At 44.3% G+C, this 26697-nt stretch overlaps 1 protein-coding gene across 1 annotated transcript in view; it reads right to left on the minus strand.

The window, feature by feature from the left end:
* Window positions 1-1044: 1044 nt before the first annotated feature.
* The window catches only part of YEATS2 (YEATS domain containing 2), a 116993-nt gene continuing 91340 nt past the window's right edge, over window positions 1045-26697 (minus strand). Inside the window, exons 20-31 of the mRNA XM_046003657.1 lie at window positions 24732-24908; window positions 22241-22424; window positions 17031-17159; window positions 16446-16544; window positions 11347-11449; window positions 10379-10452; window positions 8959-9038; window positions 8076-8277; window positions 6218-6444; window positions 5031-5105; window positions 3780-3853; window positions 1045-2416 (exon numbers count right to left, since the gene is read on the minus strand). Coding sequence (XP_045859613.1) covers window positions 2308-2416; window positions 3780-3853; window positions 5031-5105; window positions 6218-6444; window positions 8076-8277; window positions 8959-9038; window positions 10379-10452; window positions 11347-11449; window positions 16446-16544; window positions 17031-17159; window positions 22241-22424; window positions 24732-24908 — 1533 coding nt within the window. The 3' untranslated portion in view covers window positions 1045-2307. The remainder of the gene's footprint in view (window positions 2417-3779; window positions 3854-5030; window positions 5106-6217; window positions 6445-8075; window positions 8278-8958; window positions 9039-10378; window positions 10453-11346; window positions 11450-16445; window positions 16545-17030; window positions 17160-22240; window positions 22425-24731; window positions 24909-26697) is intronic.

A 26697-nucleotide genomic window follows, 5' to 3' on the forward strand; every position in this document is an offset into this window, starting at 1 on the left:
TCCAGTCAAAACCGTGGCTGAGATCAACATTCAGGAAAGGAGCCTACGCAACATCCCTATTCTCCTTCCTCTGGACACTTCGATTCCCTAAAGGCTGAGGCAAAGTCTGGTCCCAGGAAAGCTACAGATCTGGAATCCCAATGCTTCTGCCCTGTAGAACTTCCTGCCTTCGAAGAACCAAAGCTTTCAAAGCCCTTAGTCTTGTTAAGGGTGGATGTAAAAAGTGGTCATTTCTGAAATGTTTCTGCATTTTTGGTTTTGTTTTTTTTTTAGCCATTCTGCTAGCAGATGGTCACAGCCGGGCTGTGTCCCCAGAGTAACTTCTTCCAGACCTCAACAGAGACCAGTTCCAGCTTTCCAGACAGAGCAGTGTGCTTCTTCCTTAGACAACAGGAACGGTTTCCCTCCTTGCCTTGGCTTTGAGGAGGCGCCGAGGTCCATTAGGTAGTTTTCCTTTGCCCCAAGCTGTCAGAAATCCTTATTTCTGAGTCAGTGTGCATCTTCTAATTTTTTTTTTCAGACTTTTATGTAACTGTAATTATTTATCTTGTATAGCTGCAAATTCTTGGAAAGAAGTGGCAGGATTAATGTAAACACAAATACCTATACCTCTGCCCGATCGCAGCTCCTTCGGACCTCATGGAAGAACCACCTACCAAAGCGTAGTGCTTCGAACTCAGAAAAACCCAACACAAATACTGAAAGATTTATTGTAGATTTTGTTACACAATTATGTTACATGTTATGATACAAATACATCTGAAACATTAACACATATGGGAACTGTTAAATGATTTAATATTTCTTTTGCAAAAAGATAATTACTTTAGGCTTTCATACCTGTAATAAATCGATCTGTTCTCATTGGGATCAAATCCTCCATCCTGTAGAACTGTCACAGTCCGCTGCTGAATAAATTTATGCACCTGTCCACTGGCCTCGCTTGCAGTGGTTAATGTGTAGAGTATCTGAGCCTTGATGCACTAAACTTTTTTACTGAGCCCGGGCATGCCTGATGCCTTACTGGATAGGTTTCCTTGTGTACCTGCAATCCTCGGATGCTGAATAGAGAAGGGCAGATCTCTTGGTCACCTCCCTGCCTTCTGTTCCCGACCCAAACGTCTACACAACTCATGGAAACTTCAGTTATGTTGACTGGGTAAGTTTGATTCACAAACTTCAAATTTCCTTTGAGCAGATTCCTCAGAATAAATTCTCGCCTTTCCTTCGACACAGACTATGTTAGGACAAAGTATCTGTAATGGAACGGAGTATCACGCAGGCCCTGTGGACCCTCCTCCTCCTCCTGTTCACTTCTCCTGCCAAGAGGGCTCCGCATCTGGACACAATCTATTCTCACTGCTTCTGAGCACTGACATTCCTGTCTCATGGCTTTGGCAGTCATTTCTCTCTAAGGCACTCACAGTGTTTCCTTGAAACGCTTTTCTTTGGAAAAGCCGAGTGGAAAAGAACAGGGCACTAAGTCCACTGACAGGACTCACCATCCCAGCAGGCCTGGCCCAGGGGCTTCTCCCCACTGGTCCCTCAACATGGGGTGACCCACATACCCCGTGAACACTGTGGAACCAGCTCTGCCTGACACACAAAGCTGGTCCAGGTCAGCCAGGTGCCTGGGATTTGCAGGTGTTCTCTACTACTGACCTATGGAGAGCTGCTTGGTTACAGCCAGACCTTTCCCGAACACTTGCTGGGATCTGCCTACCCCTTGACGGTGCTGACCTTGGCTGCAGTAATGTCCCTGCGCTCCATGGAAACACTTCTGCACAGCGTGTGGGCTCCCAGGCTCTGCTGACTTCTGCAAGGTGTTATTGCCCCCTAAGGCTGATGGGGTCCCCCACGCCACAGCCACTGGATGAGGGCAGAAGCCCCACCTGGCTCCAGAGGTTACCAGCGTTAACTGCGGGAGCTGCCTGTAGCCCCAGAATAGGTGAACCACCAGCGTGGCCCAAGGTGCCCCTTGACACCCAGAGAAGGACCTGCTGCACATGGCCTGGCCCAGCTCGGAGACTCTGTCCCAAAGCTTTCCAGAGAGCAAGCAAATGCAAGCTGACAGAGCACACATCCCCTCAGAGCTTCATTCTAGACTCAGAAACTTCTGTCCTAAAGGATCTGATCTGGGACCGAATACTCCGGTGTTACAGTGATTTAGGTGGAGGCAATGGTTTGGTAGCCATAATATTTCGAGGCAAACACAATCACCTCCTTCCCCAAAGAGAAAAGTTGTCGCAGTTCGAAGCTTCGGATACATCTGCAAATCCTGCTTTTCTAAGGGCATTTTCATTCCATTCACTGGTCTTCATTCAATATCCCCATGTGTTTATTTGTGAGAAAGTCCAGAAAAGGAATGTTGCAAATGGCCTGGTGAATGTTACTCACTGTAATTTCTTTGGGAATCCTGTCAAAAAACAAAGCATATTAGGTGCAATTTTCTTAAGTATTTAATAATTTAATCAATCAATTTATCAAAAGGGCCTCCCCACCCTCCCAGAAGGGGGACAGAACTGAGGCACGATTTAGGGCCTCCTGGCACGGGGGAGGCCAGGTGCATGTTCTTGCTCGCTTTCCTTTCTCATTAATTTCTTTAGTTTTAGTAAAGACTGGCCTGCCCTCTTCACAGCCAGCCCAATCTAGGGCTCAAATCAGACTTCCCAGTCCCAGGCACTGGTTGAACAATGAAGAAAAAAGCCTCTGAGGATTGGGAAAAGAGGAAGGAAGTAAAGTGGACAACAAAACAGAATGATGTTTTCATCGTTCTGTCTGAGCTGAGCTGAGTTAAAGGGCTGCAGAACTGCGGGACCACGGTTCTGTCTGTGGGGGGCATGGGATACAGAGCCGAGCCAGGCCAGGGGGATAAATGTTTTTATCAAGAGCGTCCCAGCCACCCTAGCTCCACAGCTGGGATGACAGAGGGAGCAGAGCCAGAGAAAGCACTCAGCCCACACTCTTGGGCTTCACACACGACAAGGAACATTCCCAGAACTCCTGTTTCTCCTTCCTTCTTCCTTAAAGAGGTCTTCTGCACTGACCAATGTATTCTAATCCTGTGAAGTCTGAACTAATAGTCCTCTGATATAGGCCTTTTTATGTCCTCAGATGCTTTTGATACAGTTTTATAAATTTAGGACAGACTTGAAGGATACTGGGATAAAATACTTGTTTCCCTGGAAAGGAATGCCAGGATGTGGAACAACAAAAGGGCTGTCTGCCATGCTCTGGGGCCTAGGAAAAAGGCAAAACTCCGTGTCCCGACCAGTGATAATAAGGGGGCAGCAAAGCAGTGGTGAGCGGGTGAGCTTTAGAGCCAATAAAGCCCACCACGTAACTGCTGGGAAAGCCGGGGAACGGGAACATTCAGAGCCTGGTTTCCTGACTTCTAAAAAGGGGGTAGAATTCTCCCATGAAAAATCAGGTAGTGTATATGATGTCTGACCCCCACATCTAACACATCACAGTCAATATTATCTTTTCTTTACAAAGAACTGGCATTTGTTCCACCCAGTAGTGGAACAGAGTCCTAATGAACAGCCTGTCTGAAGGAGTGACTAGGAGGATACGTCCTCTGGGTAAAGCTGAGCTTTCACAATCACAAGAGTCTCGAAATGACCAAGCAGACCCCTGAGCCTGTCTGGTTCTGAGAGCGTCCTAAACACTGACACCTCCATTTCCAACTGGATGAAGTAGAAAACCTCTTCATGGGCAATTAAACTGTCAGGAAGTATCTGTAACCCTAGTACCACTGACGAAAGAGATCTTGGTACCTGTTGTGAGATGCTGTCCGGTATCCAACCGCCAAAGCCTGTCTCAGGATGTCGTTTACCAGCTGCTCCGTGGCCTATGACAGAAGATAGGATTACTCTTGAAAATGGCCATGTGCCTGCTGGTGAGGAGGGGCACATCTGACCTCATCCCATATAAAAAACTTTGCAAACAAACGTATCTAAGGATCAGAACTCCTTAAGGAAAAACTAAAGGTCCAAATAATAGACCAAAAATATTAGGTTATAAAAATAAAGCCCAAGCTTTTGAGAAATTATGAATGGGGGGAAACGTTCATTAATCAGACACTGTTTTTAAGGACAACAGGTTGAGGGGGGCACCAAGGTGGCTCAGTCAGCTGAGCATCTGCCTTCGGCTCAGGTCATGAGCCCAGGAACCTAGGCTCAAGCTGCTCTTGGGCTCCCTGCTCAGCACCCAGTTGCTTGTCCCTCTGCCCCTCCCCCAGCCTGCTTGTGCTCTCCCTTAAATACATAAAAGCTTAAAAAAAATCTGGGTTATTTCTATCTAAAAAAAAAAAAAGAAAGAAAGAAAAGAAAACCAGTGAGGGTTATTTGTGAGTTATCCCTGCTAGGAGAGGGGTCTGACCAGAAAAGTAGCTGTGGGGCTACATCAGGATGGGTAAGGAAGCTAGTCTGTCATCCTCTTCTTGCCCAGGGTTGGGACAATTGTGGCTGTTTCTGTGTTGTGACATGTGGAGAAAACCCAAGGCTTTGCTTCTGTCACGTCCTAAAGCAGCGAGAGCACTCATCTCAGACTGCTTCAGAAGGCACTAAAAAGTATCATTCGAGTGATGTCAGCACAGAAACTTGTAGATGCTTTCACACTCAGAAGACCCATTATTTAGTTCTTTTAAAAATCAGAAAACATGGGGGCACCTGGGTGGCTCAGTGTTAAGCCTCTGCCTTCTGCTCAGTTCATGGTCTCAGGGTCCTGGGATCAAGCCCCGCATCAGGCTCTCTGCTTGGCGGAGAGACTGCTTCTCCCTCTCTCTCTGCCTGCCTCTCTGCCTACTTGTGATCTCTGTCAAATAAATAAATAAAATCTTAAAAAAAAAATTAGGAAACATGAAGCCTGATTAAGATGAAAAATCCTACAACTTATGATCTCTGTTCCATTTCTGCCCCATCCCTTACTCAGAACAGCCCGGGACCCAGGCTATCCTGCCCACTGGCACCTTGGTGCCCCAGCCCCGGGCGGCAGCTGTTCATGGGCCTGCTGCAGCCGGCACCCACCTTTAAAATCATGTCCTCCACCACTGATGCGTACACATTCTTGTGAAGCGCCACGGGCTGCAGGGTGATCCCGATCTGGAAAAGCGGAAAAGCCGAAAAGCCGTTTGTTGCTATCTCTACACTGAAAACCACCTATCTCCAAACAAGCACACTTCTCAGATATCCAAAGAGCTGGCCGGCTGAAAGAGTAACTCTATGAGCACTCTGGACAAAACTCGGGGGAGTAACACAAAATTTAACACCTGGGAGAATACACGGTCCTCTCTGTTTCTGAGTGGTTATTAAACATGCTATTAGAGTCCTGCTTTTACCCCCAAATGGAGAACATAACCAGGATTTGCCAGGAATCCTGATAGTGGAATCAACCCACTGGGAAGCCCAGAATCAGACTTCAGGGGCTGTTTGCAAAAGGTGATGAAGACACAGGGGCACCTATGCTCACCTGATCTTGCATTTTCTTGTCTAAATGAAACAAACACCGCCTCCACTTGGGGTCTCAAGCAGCTGTACCGGGTACAGGTGGGCAGAGGCCACAGCACTGCTGAGCTCTGCTAGAGGCCAAGAGAGGATTCTCTCCTGCGCCACAGGGTAGAGTGTGTGCACACCCATACCACAGGCAGGGCCCCTGGGAGCTAGAAAAATGTCAGGGAAGGCTCGGCCTCTCAAGTATTAGGACATGTGCCTCAGGAAGGAGCGGTGCTTCCACGGAGGCAAATACCAAAGACAAAAGTAAAAAACTATCTATCCTGGGGCACCTGGGTGGCTCAGTGGGTTAAAGCCTCTGCCTTCGGCTCAGGTCCTAATCCCAGGGTCCTGGGATCAAGCCCCACATCGGGCTCTCTGCTCAGCAGGGAGCCTGCTTCCTCCTCTCTCTCTGCCTGCCTCTCTGCCTACTTGTGATCTCTGTCAAATAAATGAATAAAATCTTAAAAAAGCAAAACAAAACTATTTATCTCTAGCTGCCTCTGCTTCAATTCCATGGCCAGCAAGCAACCTCTTCACGTGGAGTTCGTGTTCTTGCTCTGATGTGGGGGGGGGGGGGGAGGGGGAGATGCCCAGAGAGCACACCCCAAGTTCACCAGGCAGAAGAAACTCACACCTTTACTTCACCAGGCATGTCTGGCGTCCGCGTGCAAGGCTGAAGGTCTGGCTCGTGACCAAGAAACAGCGGAGGCCACAACCCCTACCTTCTGGGTGATGTCACCAATAAATTCCGACCCCAGTGTTGGTGGTAGGTAGAACTTCATTTCTTCCTGCTTCTCTTCCTGTTCTTTTTTGATGCTGATCTTGAACGGCTCCGGGAGGCTGAGGATGTCCACCTCCTCTTCATTCTCTGGCTCTCTTTTCTGAAACTGCTGCAGGTCCTCCAGTTTCCGGCAGAGGTTGTCGGCAGAGGAGAATGACGACGGGCACTCTAAATGAGGGGGGATCAGTCTTAGGACAGCTCTGCTGGCCACAGGGAAGGACCTACCATCTCCGTAAGACCAACAGTCTGAGATCCAGAGAGGAAGGGTCACTATCAAGGGAGCTGACCTTCTTTCCAGTTCTTGAATGCTGTAGATCTGTAACCATGAGAACTAGGAATTTATGAGACAGACAGGCACAGAGACAGGTGACTCGTGTTACCTATATATGTGATGCGACTGCGATCTAAGACAAAACAGTACGTAACTTGGACTCAAACCACCAAAATCTAGGCCATGCCCTGAAGCCCCAGATACTAATGACTAACCCATTTTCATACTGTTTAAGTCTGGAAAATCTTCAAGTGCACAGTGAGGAAAGTAAGTATCACCCAGCTGAGCCCCTCTCACTGCTCAGAGGCTAGTACGTTAACACATAGTACACACTGAGCGTCGTCTTTAAGACGTTGATGTACACAACGTCTAACAGAGAGTACAAAGCCGGAGGGGACCTCAGAACCTTCCAGAGCATCCTTTCACCTTACGGATGAGGAAGTGAGGTCCACACCAGGTACAAGATGGGCTTAGGATACCCAGGCAGGCTGGTGGTGGGGCATCCAGCTCCTGGCTTCTTCTGTTTCACTGACTGGCCCTTACAAATTCACCAGTCACTGTGACAGAACGCCTGGTGTGTGTGACGTGCTGTGCTTCCCATATGCTGCGAGTGAAGTATGAAGATGACCAACATGCTTTCTGTCCTCCAAGAACTTAGATATTTATTTCTGACAAACCAGTAAGGTTCTGGAATTAGTGTTGCTGGATTTCAGAGAAAGGAGAGGTCATCCTGCATTAGGGCTCTCAGGAAAGCTTCATGGAGGAAATGGAACTTGTGCTAAGTCTTAAGAACCCCCCCTCCTTCACACACACACTCCCTGTGCTCCAGGCTCTCTCGAACTGGGAGGGAGAGCTCCTGCTTTTCTAGAAAAGTAGGGCTGGGAGGAGAAAACAACCCTTCTTATTCTTTAAGGTGGAACTCAAAAATATTCTCCCCACGTATCCTTTATGCCCTGCTCCCACCCCCCCATAGAGCACAACTGTTTGTTTGTTTACCATTAAACAATTCATCTCATCTGCAGTACTAATTAGTGGTTTCCATCTGTCTCCAGCACTGGGTATGTCCTAGCGAGGTCTGGAGATAAAGTAACACACAAGACAGCACCTACATCTTCGAGGAGATTGGGTAGACCTGTCTATGAGGGGTCAAAAGGTCACAAAGGAGGGAGAAGTCAGTTCCATCTGGAGGAAAGGAGGGGGATTAGCAAAGTCTTCAAAGAAGAAATAATGCTAAGGAGGGGGACCCTGGAACAAATAGTATGTGTCTGTCGTATGCCACAGGCTGGAATATTCCTGGCTGAGGCCCAATGCTGGGGACACTTGGGCACAAATAGTTCTGTAGGGGCTATACTGGGACGGGAGGGAGACAGAACACTCAGCTACAGGTGAGCCAAGGCCCCTGTTCCTCAAGTCCTCCAGGGCTGAAGCGGCCCAGCCCAAGAACCTTGGAAGCTGGAGATGAGTGCCTGTTCCATGAAAACACCTCTCGGGCTACTGACAGGTCCAGGGAGCCCCACTGAAGGCGTACCTGGCTCGCTGTCGATCTGGGTCAGCACGTCCTCAATAGAGTCACCGTCGCTCCTCAAGGTCTCGGGATCGGGCGGGGTGTAGCCGTGGCAGCGACACCAGTGAGCGATGTGCTTGGTTTTAAGGGGAGTCAGGTGGTGAAATCTTGGATTCTTCTCCAGGATTTCTTGCAAGACTTTTCGCATGGTCATTGCTCTTTGCCACTTAAAAACAAATTTTTTCTGAATCATAATCAATTTCAAACTTCACAGTGTGTTCAAATAAATCACCCACATGTAAATGACCATGGTAACTTAACTTGTTAGAATTGTTTTTTTTTTTAAATCTGATTGTGTTTTTTATTAAAAAGTTTTAAAAAGAAGCAAAGGAACTTCTACCTGATGTTCATGAAATAACACTGAAACTCCTGGGTGTGGCCTAAAAGGTTTTCCACCTGGTCTCCACCTTTGGTCTCCAGCTTCCCTCTCCCCACTGAACTTCTCCAAACCCATCACACTAACCTTCTCACAGCTTCCTAAGCATAAGTCTTCGGCTGTGCCACTTTCTCCTAGAGCCCCACCACCGGCCACAGTAGCAGCCATGCTGTAAGTACTCAACAAATACCTGGTTTCATTTTCATATAGTGAAAGAAAATCATAAAAGACGTTTAGAGATTTTTATCAATGCAGAAACAAGTAGACCTATCAAAGGCTAGCAGCTACAAGGGCTTGAAGACTGAGATTTTAAATGGAGGAAAAAATTCTACCATTAAATATTTAATGAAACGCGCTGTAAATGTTATCACTCTTCTGTCAGATGAGGTTTATGGAAGCAGCCAGAATGCACGTATGTTCTGGTTACCGTCTCCCCAGGCTGTGGGAAGCCCGCAGAGCAACTGGGATTACCTCAGCAGCTCTCCTTTTCCCAATGTTCCAGCCATAATACTGCTCCACAGACTTCGCAGAAAAACAGCTGGCGTCTTCACCTAGAACGCACATATCCAGCACACTCTGAATAAACTTACGGCTGCAGTCAAATCGTTTTCGCTAGAGGTATGTCCTGAAGTTTCTCTAGACCTGTTTATGGGACCTGTGTTCCTTACCGGCCAAGGTCTCCTGCAGCCGAACACAGAGGCCTTCTGCCTAAAAGGGAAGGCATCTTATTTATCCGTGTGTATGCAAACAACGGGGCCTCTGGGGAACCGGCTTCATGGCAGAAGCCTGCCTACCCCTCGGGCGCGGTGCACACGGCGTGCGCCAGCAGGAGATGTGAGATCCAGCCCTAACTCACTGAGTAGTGTCGGGCAACCCACGACACCTCTCTGGGCCTCAGTTTTCCAACCTGTAAAATGACTGTGGGGAAAGAAGGTTTCTGACCTTCCAGCTCTAATATTCTCTCTGTATCTAAAATTTTAAAACACAGATTTAAAAAATGTTTCCTGTGGGGCTAGGAAAATGTCCCTGAATATGTACTTTGAACTACATCAGAATCACCCCCAGGCTTCAAGAACCAAGGGAAAAGAGGTAATTTCTTTGCTGTTAGAAAAAAAATAAGCAGGGCAGTCTGTACTTGGCCTATTGGTTTCATAATCCCATGAATGTCATATTACATGAATGTCATATGATAATCTGCTTCCTCCCTTGCCTGTAAACGTCTGCAGTCATCTTGCTCGAGCGCACACACCTAAGTATCAACAGGCGACCTGCCCCCTACAGGAAGCTGGTTCTGTCAGGACAACTGGGGCTGAGAAGCAAGTGTTTCAGTCTTGCTGACAAGGGGCAGTGGCGGCAGACTTCACTGCTAGAAGTCTGCTTAACCGTGACTTCAACAAAGTAAGGGACAGTGGCTGACAGAAGATGAACGGCTCTGGAGTCCAACAGACCGAGGTTAGTATTCTTCCTCACCACCCACAGCTAGTGATCTTCAGCAAGTTACTTAACCTCACTTGTCCTCAGTTTTCTCATCTGTAAAAATGGGAGGTGATACCGCCTATCCCACGAGAGACAGTAAAAGTACGGAGCCTGCAGAGTCGGGCATCTTGGAGGCCAATGCTTATTTCTTTCCTTATTCATAAACATTAAAAACTAATGCAGTTTTAATTATATACACAACAGACTTATAATTTACATACAAGAAAAGACCAACTGGTTGACCAAGATATTGTGAATTCTAAGATCCTGCAAATGAACTATAGTTAGAACCCAAACCACCTAAGTAACTGCCACATCCGTATTACTTTATAATGTAAGATGATTCAAGGTGACTCAATATCCCAGTAGTTCACAGCTTTAAAAATGCATCCATATATTCAGATAATGGTCTTACTTTTTGCAGTGACTAAAGGGATCTTCTTTACTACTGCTGTTAAGAGTTGCTGGATAGTCTCTAAATGGTCTATCCTGAGAGGGATTAAAAAAAAAAAAAAAGAATAGTAAGGTAGAAAATACAACAGTTTCTAGACACACACACACATACACACACACACACACACACACACGAAGTCATGTATATATTCCCTTCTTTCCAAGGGAATTACAATTAACCAGTTATACTGGAGATGTCTTTCCTTCCACAGATAACATTCTAAACATAAACGAGATGAGACCCCAGAAATGCAAATTATACAAATATCATTTTATCTGTATTTTAAAATTAATTAGCCACATACCTTTTTGCAGCTGACTGCCACTAGGGCAGGACATTACTATATACAAATGCCTATTCTTAGGATTATTCCAGCTCATGCTGTCACCAATCATGTGAAAGTGGCTAAGTTTCCACCATCCCCAATAATCTGACTTACTTCAAAATACATGACCAGAGGTGGGTTCCCAATTTGGAAATTAGAAAACCTCATGAAGTATTTTTAGAAGAGTATGTGCAGCCCATGAAGAGGCAGCTGTTTATGATCAGGCGGGGGTGTGGATACTCAGGTGTAAAATGTACACACACCCAAGAATTACACCACGAGAAATTTCATGCCCAAGGATTCAGCAAAGAAAACACATGCTGTCAAGCTCCGCTGGAGGAGATCTGTCCCACCTGAGGCTTTGGAGGCAACACGTCCACAGCTGCCCCAAGGTGATAGGAGAGTTAAGTGAAGACTCCCCGGCCGTGCATCAAGAGCGAACACCTGCTCACTGCACGTGGGCAGGGGGCTTCCACCCTCTAAAGCGCTGACTTCTATACAGACACAACTCTACACCAACTCAGCTCTCGCAGGCATGGGTTTCAAAGAGTACCCGGTAAAACATCAAATGCACAACTCCATCAGAAAGGAATGAAATAATTACTTGATGACATAGTTTCCCAGCTCAGAACTTTCTTCTGTTTTCACAGCTGTCTGACCCTCCTGGGAGAGGCAGCCTGGCCCAGGCACTTCTGGTTCGGTCTTTACTACAAAGGAAGAGCAACAAAAAAGAGCTGTCAGCCTTCAGTGACGGAAAGACACGTGCAGGCAGAAACAAAAGCTCTTCCAAGGAGACTCAGTGAGGAAACTGCCACAGCAGCTGCTGTAGGGACACAGCCGGGGGACTGAGATGGCACCCAGCGTCACAGGATCAGCAGACAAGGGAAGAACTGTTACCGCGGGTCTCAGGGGGAGCGACTCCAGGCTCGTGACAAGGCAGGGCAATAAAGTGGCTTTTTATATATTTCTTCAAGGGCCAAGCACACGGCTACGCGACAGTCCCCTCACTAAGCCGCACACACACACTGCCACGTTAAAATACAATGCTGGCCCGTTCTAAGTTCTAGTATCCTTTTGGATATCATCTCTCCAGCTAAGTTCGTCAACTTTCAGCATTATCTTAGTGTTCTGACACATAAGACAGAAAGCAAAAATCAGATCTACTGTGCTTGGAAACAGCCAAGCCAAACACAGCAGGCTTGAATCTTACCAAATCTACTGATGGAAGATAGCAGTGTCTCAGGTGCACGTGCCTCCCTGTATTCCACAGTCTTCTGGGATCAAAAGAACATGACCACACACCTTCTACGTCTGCATCAGCTTCCCTGCCTTCGGTCTCTTCCCCTTAAAACTCACCTTGCACGTCAGCACATGACCTTTGTCATGTCCTTTCTGTACTCAACATTCTCAGTACTTTCCTACATAACAAGAGTCTACAAATGAGATACGCTCCATCTCGCCCCCTTTTTACTGATGCATAAACTTGCATAAATGCACAAATACCAAGTGTATGGCTCAACTGCCTAGGTACACGCCCATGGACACCATTCCAATCAAGATATAAAGTATTTTGGGGCACCTGGTTGGCTCAGTCAGAAGAGCATGGGACTCTGGATCTCGGGGTCATGCCACAAGGGTACAGAGCTTACTTAAACCTCAAAAAAAAAAAAAAAAAAAGATGGCGTATTCCTAGTCCTCAAGCAGGCTCCCTACACTGCTGGCGGTTCCTGCCTGCCAAAGACAACCACCTTTCATCCACTTTGAACTTCACATAACTGGAATCATACTGTACATAATCCTGTCCATCAGCATTTTTTAGCTATTAAAAATAACAATGCAATGGCCATTCTTGCGTATGTCTTTTGGTGGGTGGACGTACATGCGCACTTCCTGGAAGTGTACTTGCTGCAACCGAAGGCAGATGTACGTTTCGCTTTACTAGGCAATGCCAAACTGCTTTCCTAAGTGACTGTATCAATTTACAGGGCCACCAGCAGTGCAGGCGAGTTCCAGCTGCTTTGCATCCTTGCCAAAACTCGATATGGCCAGTGTTTCCAATTTTGGTGCTCTAACAGCATCATCTCACTATGCCTTTGATTTGCATTTCCTTGATAACTAACAAGTTTGTACAACTTTTCACATCTTTTTTTTTTTTTTTTAAAGATTTTATTTATTTATTTGACACAGAGAGATCACAAGTAGGCAGAGAGGCAGGCAGAGAGAGAGAGGAGGAAGCAGGGTCCCTGCGGAGCAGAGAGCCTGATGCGGGGCTCGATCCCAGGACCCTGAGATCATGACCTGAGCCGAAGGCAGCGGCTTAATCCACTGAGCCACCCAGGCGCCCCCAACTTTTCACATCTTTTTTTTTTTTTTTTTTTAAAAGATTTTATTTATTTGACAGAGATCACACGTAGGGAGAGAGGCAGGCACAGAGAGAGAGAGAGAGGAGGAAGCAGGCTCCCTGCCAAGCAGAGAGCCCGATGCGGGGCTCGATCCCAGGACCCCGGGACCATGACCTGAGCCGAAGGCAGAGGCTTTAACCCACTGAGCCACCCAGGCGCCCCAACTTTTCACATCTTTACGAGCTATCTGGATACCCTCTTCTGTGCAGGGTCTGTTCACATTTTTTGCTCTTTAAACATCTGTGCCCAAAGTCATGAAGACACTCTTATCTTCTCTTCTAGAAAGCTTTACTGTTTAACCTTTCACCTAAGTTCATAAACCAACTCAAATTAAATTTTTAAAAAATATTTTATTTATTCATTTGACAGAGACCACAAGCAGGCAGAGAGGCAGGCGAGAGAGAGAGGAGGAAGCAGGCTCCCCACTGAGCAGAGAGCCCGATGCAGGGCTCGATCCCAGGACCCTGAGATCATGACCTGAGCCAAAGGCAGAGGCTTAACCCACTGAGCCACCCAGGCGCCCCAACTCAAATTAATTTTTGCTTATGGTGTAAGGTTCATTGTTTTCCTAAATGGATATATCTAATTAACCCAGCACTACTTATGGAAATGGACACCGTTTCCCTACTGAACGTCACAAATCAAGTGACCATAAATGTGTGAGTCTATTTTGGGGCTTTCTTTTCTATTCCATTATTCTGTCTACTCTTGAATACAACACTATCTCAATACTCTAACATTATACTATGTGTATCTGGTGGTCTAAGTCCCCCATCTTTTTGTTCTTCAAAACTGCCTCAGCTATTCTGGGCCTTTGCATTTCCACATACATATTAGACTTAGCCTATTTCTACACACACACACACGCGCACACACACACACACACACACATCCCCAACACTGCAGGCATTTTGGCTGGGACTATATTGATTCTGCATGTCATTTTTGGGGGGAGAACTGATAATACATCAGGTCTTTCTGTAAATTAATATAATTTATCATATTTATAATAAATTACAGTTGAGCCTTAAACAACTTGGAGGGTTAGGGGTACCAAATCTCTGTAGTCGAAAACCCATCCATAACTTTTGACTCCCCAAAAACTTAACTATTAATAGTGTACTACTGATTGGAAGCCTTTATGATAACATAAATGGTTGATTAACACATATTTTGTATGTTATATGTAATATATACTATATTCTTACAATAAAGTTAGAGAAAAGAAAATATTAAGAAAATCATAAAGAAGAGAAAATATATTTTCTCTTAAGTACTGTACTGTATTGAAACAAATCTGTGTTAAGTGGACCTGCACAGTTCAAATCTGTGTTGTTTAAAGGGTCAACTGTATTTATAACAATAAGGAATATCCTGCCATTTATTTAGGTATTTTCACTTTCAGAACTGTTTAGTAGGTTGTTAGCATTTCATTTCTATATAAAAAATTAACTTTTTACATGTATCTATTGACCCTGCTAATTTCACTGTTAGCACTATATATTCCCTCAATCCCTAGTGATTCCAAGACTTCAAGAATCCGAAGGAAGTCCTTAGAAAAAGCTCACATACTCCAGTTCTATAGGTACAAGTACACTCACATTAATCTCGCCCTCAAACAACTACAGAATTATATAATTAGCATCTTCTGGTTGCCAGAGCTACTCGACTAGAGAATATGCTCCCACAGAATTGTACACACAGCCCCCAATTGGAAACAACCCTAAAGTCCACCAACAGGAAAAATGATAAACAAATTCTAGTGTATTCCCTGCAATGTGGAATACTATTCAGGTACAATAAGTATGAGTCTCCAAAACATTACAGTGAATAAATACAACCAGACATGCATGTGCTTCCACTCGTATAAAGTTAAAAAAACAGATGCAACTGCTCTGTTGTAAGGGAAATCAGAACAGCGGCTGCCTCTGGGGGTTGGGAACTGAAGGGGCACAAGGTAATGAAAATTTCTGTATCTTGAAATCGAAAATGGGTTACATGGGTTTATAACGAAGTTCATCAAATGGTATACTTAGTACCTCTGCATTTCAATACACAAGATTTTACCACAATCAAAATAAAAACAGAGATGCTCTGACCCCGGCCCAAAATCAACTGAATCCCAATCTGTATGAGGAAGGCCTACGAAACCTAACTGCTATTGAGGAGAAATGCTGGTCCAAGCTGATACCAGTTCTTTCGTCAGTATCTTCTGATCAGAGGTTGGCAAACTTTTCTTATAAAGGACCAATCAGTAAATATTTTAGGTTCTGTGGGTCCTATGGCCTTGACTGGAACTTATCAACTCAGCCATGAAAGAGCACCCACAGATCATATGTAAATAAACGGGAATGGCTGGGTGCCAACTAATTTTATTTTAAAAAAAGGCAGGAGACTGTAATCGGCAAATCCATTTTAGTTGCTCATGCCGTAAGTTACAAATCCACCTTTTCTCAAGACTACTGTGGAAGATCTAGCATGCCTGAAAAGCAGATGTACTTCAAAGTCTGACTGCACTGCTTTTTAACTTTCAAGGTTTGGGAAGTAGATATTTAATATCTCCAAACTTCAGCTTCCTCATCTGCAAAATGGGCCTACTAGCTATCTGGAAGTCCTGTGAGAATTAGTGATCTGTATAAAGCAGCTAGCGTGGTGCCTGGTACACCTGAGGCTCTTAGCACGTGGTAGCTCTTGGTATTCTAGATGTTACAGACCTAACCCACTGCACTAGCTCAGTCTCCTTAGTACTCAAAATGTCCCCCTGGCCAGCCTGCCAACACCTGCCCCTCTGAAGTTCCTTTACCACAACTATACCTCCCAGATGAGTCCCCCTAATTGGTTTACTTCCCCGAACAAGCCTTCTGAGTCTTTGTCTCTACTGCCTCTCCATATGGCATTCACTCTCCTGCTCCCTCACAGTGTTTCCCTCTTCTCAAATCCAGGCTGTCATCCATAGTCCATACTGCATATGAAGTCCTCCACCCTGCACCCCTCCCCCCCGCCCAGACGTCCTAGACTGAAATACCACAGCATTCACTTTCCAGATCACTTATCCTGCATTTATCAATCACTGCTTGCTGTCTACTACTACTCTCTTCAACCTGATTAGAAGTTCTTAAAGGGGAGATGATGCTCTGTCCGTCCCTGTTTCCCTTGGTGTCCAATCTACTATATAAACTAGAAATACTCGGTAAGTATTTCTGACGTGACTGATTCACAGGGGCTGAAATTCAAGGGACCCAGATTATAAAAATGTCTTAAACAAAACTTCCAGGTAAAAATACCGTGAGAAACTACCTACCTTTTGTAACAGCTGCTGAAGCAGAGCTGGGGATAATCGGAGTTGGGGCAGCTACAGGCAGAATGGCAGGGGATTTGTTGGCAGAAAATGACTGAACCACTAACAAGTTAAAAAAAAAAAGAGAGCGGCTGTAAGAAATATAAAAATCATTACTCCCAGGTGATGGCCTCATTTTAGACGAATGGCACAGAAACAGTTTCAGTATAATGTTAAAAAGGTCCTTACTGAATACAGTGATTTGACAAGGTCAGCTGTTTATTGACAACACAAGGGTAAGTGAGCTAGGATCTTCAACTGTGGAAATGGGGGCTTGTCACTAAGAAAATAAAAATCCAATTAGCCTGGAACGCTCATAAATCCTTAAAATATACCCCCCTCTACTGAACTTTAGAAATGGGGAGCTACTTAGAAACCAATGCATCATCTGGGGTTCACATTCAAGGCGAGAGTCGGTGCTCCAGAGTTCAAAATGCCAAGGAGAACAGATGGTCAAAGGGCAGGCTGCACGGGGAGGGGCCGCCGGCAGAATATGGTCCTCTGTCCCCCAGCCATGGAGACCAGCACACACTCAGGTGACGGACTTACCTTTATTCACAGGCATCAGGATAGTCTGTACCCCTCCGGATGTATTTACACTGAGTGGCTTGAGCTGGCTGGGGATCGTCAGGACAGCCTGCTGGGGATTGGATTGACTGGAGTGAATCTTTAGCAATCCTAAAACAAGTTGGAAGATAAGCCAAGCTGAAGATCAGATGCTTTCTTGAAATCCTGCCCTCTTGAGCATTCACATGTTCTCACAGGAGGAAGGTCTTAGGGCATTTACCCCTTCAACGAACAGAGAGCTGGGAGGATGAAGCATGGGCATGGCAGATTTCACAATGAAAAAAATGACGTGACAGTGAGGACTGAGTTTTGCCCCACAATCTCACTTATAGTCCCGCTGTGGAGACAGCAGCATTAACATTTTAAGATAGTTCTCTCCCATGTTTGTTTGTTTTCTGTAACAATTTCTTTGTTCTGTATACAGCTGTGACAGGTACAAAATGGATGTAAAATTTTATATACTGATTTGAAGAACTGTCATTTCCTACTTAAAAATCTTCTCTGGGGGTGCCTGGGTGGCTCAGTCAGTTGAGTGTCTGTCTTCTGCTCAGGTCATGATCCCAGGGTCCTGGGATTGAGCCCCACATCGGGTTCTCTGCTCGGCAGGGAGCCTGCTTCTCCCTCTCCCTCTGCCTGCTGCTCCCCTTGCCTGTCTCTCATTCTCTGTCTCTGTCAAATAAATAAATAAAATCTTTAAAAAACAAAAAACCTGGGGCACCTGGGTGGCTCAGTGGGTTAAGCCGCTGCCTTCGGCTCAGGTCATGATCTCAGGGTCCTGGGATCGAGTCCCGCGTCAGGCTCTCTGCTCAGCAGGGAGCCTGCTTCCCTCTCTCCCTCTCTGCCTGCCTCTCTGCCTACTTGTGGTCTCTCTCTGTCAAATAAATAAATAAAATCTTAAAAAAAAAAACAAAAACAAAACCTTTTCTGGCTCCTGGCTGCCTAGAGAATGTTTCCAAAATTAGGTCCAAAGTATTGAGAGTCCACTGTGCCCAGTTATCTGTGCCCAGTTATCTGTGTCCCCTTCACACCAGCTCTATAGATCGAATGCTCTGAAAATCTGTGTACTCACCATGTCCTCTAACTTCTACCTCTTTGCAGCTCTTACCTTCCAAACATCAGACATTCTTAATTTATCATTTTTTTAAAGCAAACTCTACCTACAATGTGGGGCTCAAACTCAAGACCCCAAGATCAAGAGTGGAATGCTCCACTGATCAAGTCAGCCAGGTGCTCCCCCACTTACCATTCTAGCAAGGGTCATCCTCTCCCACTTCCTTTAGGGGTAACTTCCATATTCTCATTTCCCTTACACAACTACTAGAGGCATTCAGAGGGCCAGTAAAAAATGACAAAGTGCTTTTATTATGAGACAGCACACAGAACAATACAGAGATGAATGCCGTCACATAAAACTTAAAAACAACATTCGAGGGGCACCTGGGTGGCTCAGTTGTTAAGTATCTGTCTTTGGGTTGGGTCATGATCCCAGGGTCCTGGGATCGAGCCCCACATCGGGCTCCCTGATCGGTGGGTAGCCTGCTTCTCCCTCTCCCACTCCCCCTGCTTGTATTATCTCTCTCGATGTGTTTCTCTTTGTCAAATAAATAAAATCTTTAAAAAAAAAAACAGCATTCAAGGGGCACCTGTGTGGCTCAGTCGGTTAAGTATTGGACTCTTGATTTTGGCTCGGTCATGATCTCAGGGTGGTGAGATCCAGCCCTGCGCCAGGCTCTGTGCTCAGTGGGGAGTCTGCTTAGGAACTGCCCCACGGCCCCCTCCCCAATCGCTCACATGTTCGCTTTCCCTTAAAAAGAAAAAAAAGAAAAACTACAGGATTCGAGGCTCAAGATACTTTAAGGCACTGGAAAGCAGTGGGTATGAGCAAAAGGAAAGGAAACTTAAATACTTTCTGAAACAAAGTCTTAAATAAAAAAGAGAATCTTTCTTTGGAATAGATGAATGTCAAATTGGTCTGGTGATAAGTTCTTACTGAGACGTGCCCTCAGAGAAGACAACTATGACCCGGTTTTTCATATTTTTAAAATCCTAATTTTTATAAAAATATTACAGGCTTATCAGTTGAAAATAAAGTGCTAAAAAGGCTTTGAATTAAATACAGTCATCCTTTCCTCCACCTCTCCCCGTCTTCATGTAGTTACTCAGCAGCATCCACTTTCAACCCTGTTGGCTCCTTCTTTCAATATTTATCTCAGTAACTTTAAAAGACTGTCTACTGTAGGCCTTCATTTTGATGGCACACACAGACTTGCTATCTGGGTAGACGCAGGCATCTTAAGGCACTTCCACCCCTCACCACCAGCAGTGTTCTCTACTGATCCAAAGAACACCACTACACCGAGATTCCATTTTGTTCTCTGGAGATAATATTTGCTCTTTTTTTAGTTCTTAGTTCTCCTTCAACTTCTTACCAAGTCTTCCCACTTTCTTCAAAACTGCTATAAACCACCTCCTCCCCCTTATATAATTCTCCGTATGGTCAGCTTTCCTAGGTAACTTCTAGTTCCACTCTTTCTAAGAGAGAACTTTCCCTAGCTCTCTGATCTGCTCCACTGGGTCTTCCCAGTGGCCATCCTGGGACATCCTTCACCATTACCCTGGGAATTCCTTTTGCCTTCCTTCTATACTGGATCTGATTTCTTCCTCTTTCTTGCTCTACACCTCTTCACTCTGGTAAAAAATACACATTTTAGTAAAGTCTTGAGACAGGGAGCATAGCAGAGAGTTAGAAAATACTTCTAACTTCATTCTCAGGAATGACCTGGCTGGCAACAGAATTCTCGGCTACAAGTCATTTTCCCCTAGAATTTTGAAGAGCAGGCTCACGGCTTCCAGCACTGCTGAGAAGCCCAATGATAATGTAATTTCTGAACTTTCCTGTCTCTTCTTGTGACGGCTTGTCAGATCCTCTCCTTGTCCCTGGTGTCTTGATTTCATGAACAAACGGTGCCTCCATGTGAGGCATCTTTCATTCACTGTGCCAGACACTGTGCCTTTTGGGCTTGGAAGTTTGTCCCTTCAATTCTGAGATAAACTGTTTCCTTTCTTGGATCATTTCCTTCCCACTATCTTCTGTTTTCTTTCTGATACTTCTTTTAGTTTGATATTGCCAGGACTCCCTGATACACCACCAAATTTTCTTGTTTAGTGTCCACTTCTTGGTTTGCTCTCTGCTTCTACCTCGTGCCCTTTAGAGTTCAGTCCAAACGCTACAGCCAGTGATTCTGTGGAAAGGTAAGGCAGATCATGTTATGCCTCTGTTTTAAATCTTCCAATGGCTTCCCTTGGAGTAAAAGTCAAAGTTCTTAACAGGACCTCCAAAGGCCCTATGTGATTTGGCCTCTATCACTCTGACTTTATGTCCCAGTACTCTTTCCCTTGCTCACTCTGCTCCAGTCACAACAGTGACCTTGTTCAAAATACTCCATAATGCACACACAAAAAATTAAATTTATTGCAGTAAAAACAGAGCTGACATATACACAAAAAAATTAATGGGCAGCAGAAAATAGTTTGGCTCTTCTGTGAAAACATTATATACAGAAAGTTTCATCAGCAGCATCTCAGGAAATGAGAACTTAAAGCCAGGAGACTTCATTTACTTCATGTTAAAAACTTAATTAGAAAAGGGAAAGGCGGGAGTGTCTGTGTGGTGCAGTTGGTTAAGCACCTGGATCTTGATTTTGGATCAGGTCATGATCTCAGGGTGGTGGGATTAAGCCTGCACCAGGCTCCATGCTCAGTCTGCAGGAGAATCTCTCTCTCCCTCTGCTTCTCGCCCTAACCCCCATTCGAGCTCTCTAAAAAAAGAAAAGGAGAGGGCATTTATTTCTCATAAAGTGATCCTCTATTTCTACAGTTTCTACTCCAGTCCCAACACAGTGCCTGCAAACATTCCGTTAGCAGAGAACAGCACTCCCCATACTAGAACTTGCTCAATGGTAACTAGGAGGTGGAAGTCATGGGAAAAACTACCAGCCTTTATCTCTGGTCTGGGGGCTTGGGGACACGTATGAAATGTAGTAATAATAGTAATAAGAATAACAATACTCACAACCTTTGATCCAAGGCACTAAGGTACTGGCGTGTGTGTGTGTTAACGTATGTTTTTGTGTGTCCATCAGTGCCAGCGGGTAAGCTGTTATCGATATGTAACAAGGTCACACAGAAGCTAAGAGTGTTCAGAAACATTTCTAACAGTGTGACGCTGCTGTGACATTTTTATTGTATTTTACAGGAGTAGCTGCCCTCAAGCACATTAGTATTTTTGTGGCAAAACACGAATATTCATAGTCAGTCATATAAACAGCCTGTCCAACAGAGGTCAGATTTCACACTAAAATTAGTTATGCAAGCAAAGAAACAAAAAAACACCTTTTGTCTGCACAGCTTCTTTGGATTTTAGGGTTCAAGGAAATGCAGACAAGGATACTAAACTCTTTAATGGCGGCGACTATTTATATAATGGCTACTACATGTCGGACAGCAGTCTAAGCACTTACATATGGATTCATTTAATCCTCTCAACCGTATGTCAGTATTATTATCAACCTTACTTTACAGCCAAAGAAACCGAAGCAACTTTTTCAACTAAGGCAGTTTGGCTCCAGGATTTGTGCTGTATGTTAACCAACGAAGTGAAAGGCACACTCTTCTGGGGCCATTTGGGGTGGACCCAAAGAGAGCAGCCATCTTGCCAGACCGCACACATGTCACTCTAACACTACCCAACATAACAACTAATGTTAAAAATCACAACTTGGAGTCATCAAGGCTAACTTATATTTTATATACTGTTTATGAAAGTATGTTTTATAATGTCTTCCATTCAAAACTGATGATAATAAAAAAGAAAATGATAATGTAAGGAGAGTAAATTTTCAGTTCTCCACAAAGTTACATGATGAAAGCAGTTAAAATACTCCACAGAGCTCTGGATGGCTAAAACCTTATTATATCATTTAAAAATTATTATTCCATCCACAAACCATTTTGGACTGAAGGATTTATGTGTAGATTTTAAGAATAAATTATCAAAAAAGCAGCTATATGGAAAATATTGCTGAATTAATTATTTTTAACAACTTACTATACAAAATATCATTGAAGACCTTCCAAAAATGTTCTAGCCCAAAGAAGGCAGAGAGCAAGAATGTTCTTATGATACAACTGACCTGACACGGTGGCCTTCCCGGAGCTGGGGTTTGGCGTGGGCACCAGGGATGTGGCGCTGATGACGGAGGGAGCTGCAGCCTTGCAGGTTGGCAAAGGGGCCTGGCTCAGACACACTGCTTGCTGCCCAGAAGTTTTCACTACAGAACCGATAGCAGATGATGAACTGGGAGTTGTTCCTTCTGACTGCTCACACACAGGGCCAAAAATAGTACAAATTAAGAAGAAAGCAGTGTAACTTACTTAGAACAATGACTGCCATGTAGTATATTCAAAAATATTATCTATTAGCTATTATTTTTAACTACCCATTAAATGCCATGTCATTTAATTAAATACCATTGCCTCTCTTGTTCGGTGTTTCCAACACTTTCAGAGTTCATGGACCAGAAAAGGTTTTAAATTTTTAATGGCTACCATATTAAAAACAACAAAAACCAAAAAACCCTCACCACCTATTACATCACTTTATAAAAGGATATTTCAACACCAAAAAGAGGACATAAACTCAGAATATAAAAGTGGAATAAAATGAGTTTTATTAAAAACTCACTATAATGTCTTAACATTTGTCTCATTCATGACATCAACATCCACTACATGGCAGGCATAATATTAAATGCTAGGGCCCAGGGGCGCCTGGGTGGCTCAGTGGGTTAAGCCCCTGCCTTCGGCTCGGGTCATGATCTCGGGGTCCTGGGATCGAGTCCCGTGTCGGGCTCTCTGCTCGGCGGGGAGCCTGCTTCCCCCTCCCTCTCTCTGCCTGCCTCTCTGCCTACTTGTGATCTCTGTCAAATGAATAAAGTTTAAAAAAAAATTTAATAAATGCTAATGCCCAGAGATAAAAGCCCTCAAGGAGGACAGGTTTACCAAACTATGATGAGTGCTATAGCAGGCACTGGTACAAGGTACTATTACAATGGAGAGGAAAATTACTGTTTCTGTCTAGGGATGGGAAGTGGAGAGTACTGGGAAAACTTCATGTACAAACATAGCGCTTTAGGGGAATCCTCAAAATTCAAGACAAGGAAAGGGGGCAAAAAGGAATGTTTTTTGGCAGAAGTTGGCAGAAGATAGTAGGAAGAAAGATAAGCATGAAAGAACACGGTATGTTCAAGGAACTACAAAGTAAGAGTGATATGACTAGGCATATGAAAGGTCTAGTAGGAGGAGATAAAGCCTGGAAAAAGAACTCGAGGTGCCAAGACAATTCAATGGGTAAATAGACTTCAGCTGTTGCTGGGCCAACTGGAATCTATATACAAAAGAATGAAGTTTGGCCCCTACCTCACACCATGTAAAAATTAACTCGAAATGATCAAAGACCTACATATAAGAGCTAAAACTATAAAACTCTTCGAAGAAAATACTGGCTTAAATTTTGTGACTTTGGATTAGGCAATGGCTTCTTAGCTATATCAACAGCATAAGCAATAAAAGGAAAATAAACTGGACTTCATCAAAATTTAAAAATTTTGTGGTTTTCAAAGAGTACCATCAAGAAAGTGAAAAGATGTCCCACAGAGTGGGAGAAAATTTTTGCAAATCTAATAAGAGACTCATATCTAGAATATCTAAGAACACTTAAAACTCAGTAATAAAAAAGAATAAATAATCCAACTAACTAACGAGCAGAGGATCTGAAGAGAATTTCTCCCAAGAAGATACAGAAATGGACAATAAGTACATGCAAAGATGCTCGATATCATTAGCTATCATGGAAATGCAAATCAAAACCACAATGAGATACCATTTCATGCCCACCAGAATGGCTGTAACAACAAGAAAAAATGGACAAGAACAAGCATCAGCAAGGATGTGGAAAAACTGGAGCCCTCATACATTGCTGGTAGGTGTCTAAAATGGTGCAGCTATTTGGAAAAACTGGCAGTTCCTCAAAATGATAAACAGCTTATGATATGACCAGGAATCCCTATGTATATAGCAAAAACCCCCCAAAACATATGATTATACAAAAACTTGAACATAAATGTTCACAGTAGCATTACTCATCATAGTCAAAAGGTAGAAACCATCCATATGTCCATCAACTAATAAATATATAAACAAAGAATGTAATATGGCCATAAAATTGGATATTGACTATTCAGGTATAAAGTAGTACTAATACATGTTACAACATGGATGAACCCTGAAAATTTGAGAAAGAAGCCAGACACAAGAAAGATCAGTGGTTGTCTAGTATTGGGCGTGGGGGGGGGGGGGCAGGGAGTGACGGCTACTGGATATGGAGTTCGCTTGAGGAGTGATTAAACGTTCTAAAACGGATAGTGATGACGACTGCACAACCTTGAAAATACAGTAAGAAACACAGAACTGCACACTTGAAAATGGAGAATGTCATGGCATGTGAACTGTATTTCAAGTTTTTAAAAAAGATAAATATGACCCACTGGTGTACCTGCTAAGTATCTTATGTTTTTACTACTTTGATGTTGCATTACGGTTTTCTCCTGTCATGCTAATCCTCACCGGCTGGGCAGGACCGTTTGCTGAGAGGGCCACAGCTGGGGAAGTGGCCGTTGTGATCACCCCTCCTGCCACTCTGAGCATGGTGGTTCCAGGCTTTGAGAGTTGCGAGGTGGCTGGCACAGACTTCAGTGTGCTATCAGATATTTTCATTAGCGATGCTTGTCCCCCAGGGGCTGCCTGCAGAAACAAAATGGGTGGAAGTAATAAAGTTGCCCTGGTTCACAGGCACAGTTTATTCCTTACCTAGGCAGGGCTCATGAATCAGAGCATATCCAAGTAGGTCTTGCTAATCACATATGAGGTGTTTGGGCACCTTTCCAGTAAGTTCTCAAGTTTGACTTTTCACGTGCAGACATTCCTTTACCCCTAATGCAGAGTAAGTAAAGGAATGCATTTGCAAGTCACTATTTGGCAGCAGTGACTGCAAAGATACCAGGTCATGTGTTATCAGAATTTGCTCTTAAACGTACACGTAACCTTTAAATATGAAAATCTAAACAAGATGGGCCAGATTTAAATGGGTACATTAAGTGCTCTAGGCTGGTTCAGGCTCAGATTTTTACTACCACTCAATGAATGTAGTATCATTCAATAAACTACAGTTTTAGTGGGTTAAATCAAGGCTCAGCAAGTTCTTCCTGTAAATGGCATAAGCGTGTAGAGCACTGCAGGCCATATGGTCTTTGTTTCAACTCCTCAGCTCTACTGTTACAGCATGAAACGAGTGTGGCTGTGTGCCAATAAATTATTTATAAAAACAGGAAGCCTTGGGCAGAGTATGCAGACCCCCTGGCCCAAATGACTGTTTAATGCCCAAATTAATACTCCACAAGCAGAGACCATTCTTCAGTCCTTGAGGAGCTACGTTGTGTCAGGAACGGCAGAAAGCATTTTTATGTACCTTACGTCATTCAACCTTGTCCTAAACTTCAGAGGGTAGGTTCTAGTCTCATTTTACAGATGAAGAGATTAAGGTCAGTAGCTTTACCAGGACCACACATTTAGTAACGGGAGGACCCATGACGAGAATCTAGAAGCAGTAGCCATGGCATAACTTATTTGCATTGCAGTCTGATGCAAATTAAAACCACAATGAGGTATCACTTCATACTCACAAAAATGGCTAAAAATGTAAAGGAAGGTCCTCTGTGTTGTTGAGGATATAGGACAACTGGAACTCTCTGAGGTTACTTATGGGAGAGTCAAATGGTACAACCACTTTGCAAACCATTTGTCAGTTTCTTATAAACTCTCTCTTTTTTTTTTAAAGATTTTATTTATTTGAGAGACAGACAGTGAGAGAGAGCATGAGAGGGGAGAAAGTCAGAGGGAGAAGCAGACTCTCCAAGGAGCAGGGAGCCCGATGCGGGACTCGATCCCAGGACTCTGGGATCATGACCTGAGCTGAAGGCAGTCGCTTAACCAACTGAGCCACCCAGGCGCCCCTCTTATAAACTCTCTTATACACATACACTTACCCTAGGACCTAGCTATTCTACTGCACAAAAGCTATACAAGGATGTTCGTAGCGGTATGGTTCATAATAAAATACCGGAAATAATCCAAGTGTCTGTCAACAGCAGAATAAAAGTCGTACAAGAAAATACTACTTAAGAATAAGAAAGAATAGGGTCGCCTGGGTGGCTCAGTGGGTTAAGCCTCTGCCTTCAGCTCAGGTCATGATCTCAGGGTCCTGGGATGGAGTTCCACATCAGGCTCTCTGCTTGGCAGGGAGCCTGCTTCCTCCTCTCTCTCTCTCTGCTTGCCTCTCTGCCTACTTGTGATCTCTGTCTGTCAAATAAATAAATAAAATCTTAAAAAAAAAAAAAAAGAATAAGAAAGAATAGGGGCGCCTGGGTGGCTCAGCGGGTTAAGCCTCTGCCTTCAGCTCAGGTCATGATCTCAGGGTCCTGGGATTGAGTCCTGCATCGGGCTCTCTGCTCAGCAGGAAGCCTGCTTCCCCCCG

The sequence above is a fragment of the Meles meles genome, chromosome 4, assembly GCF_922984935.1.
Source record: "Meles meles chromosome 4, mMelMel3.1 paternal haplotype, whole genome shotgun sequence".
Classification (NCBI taxonomy): Eukaryota; Metazoa; Chordata; class Mammalia; order Carnivora; family Mustelidae; genus Meles; species Meles meles.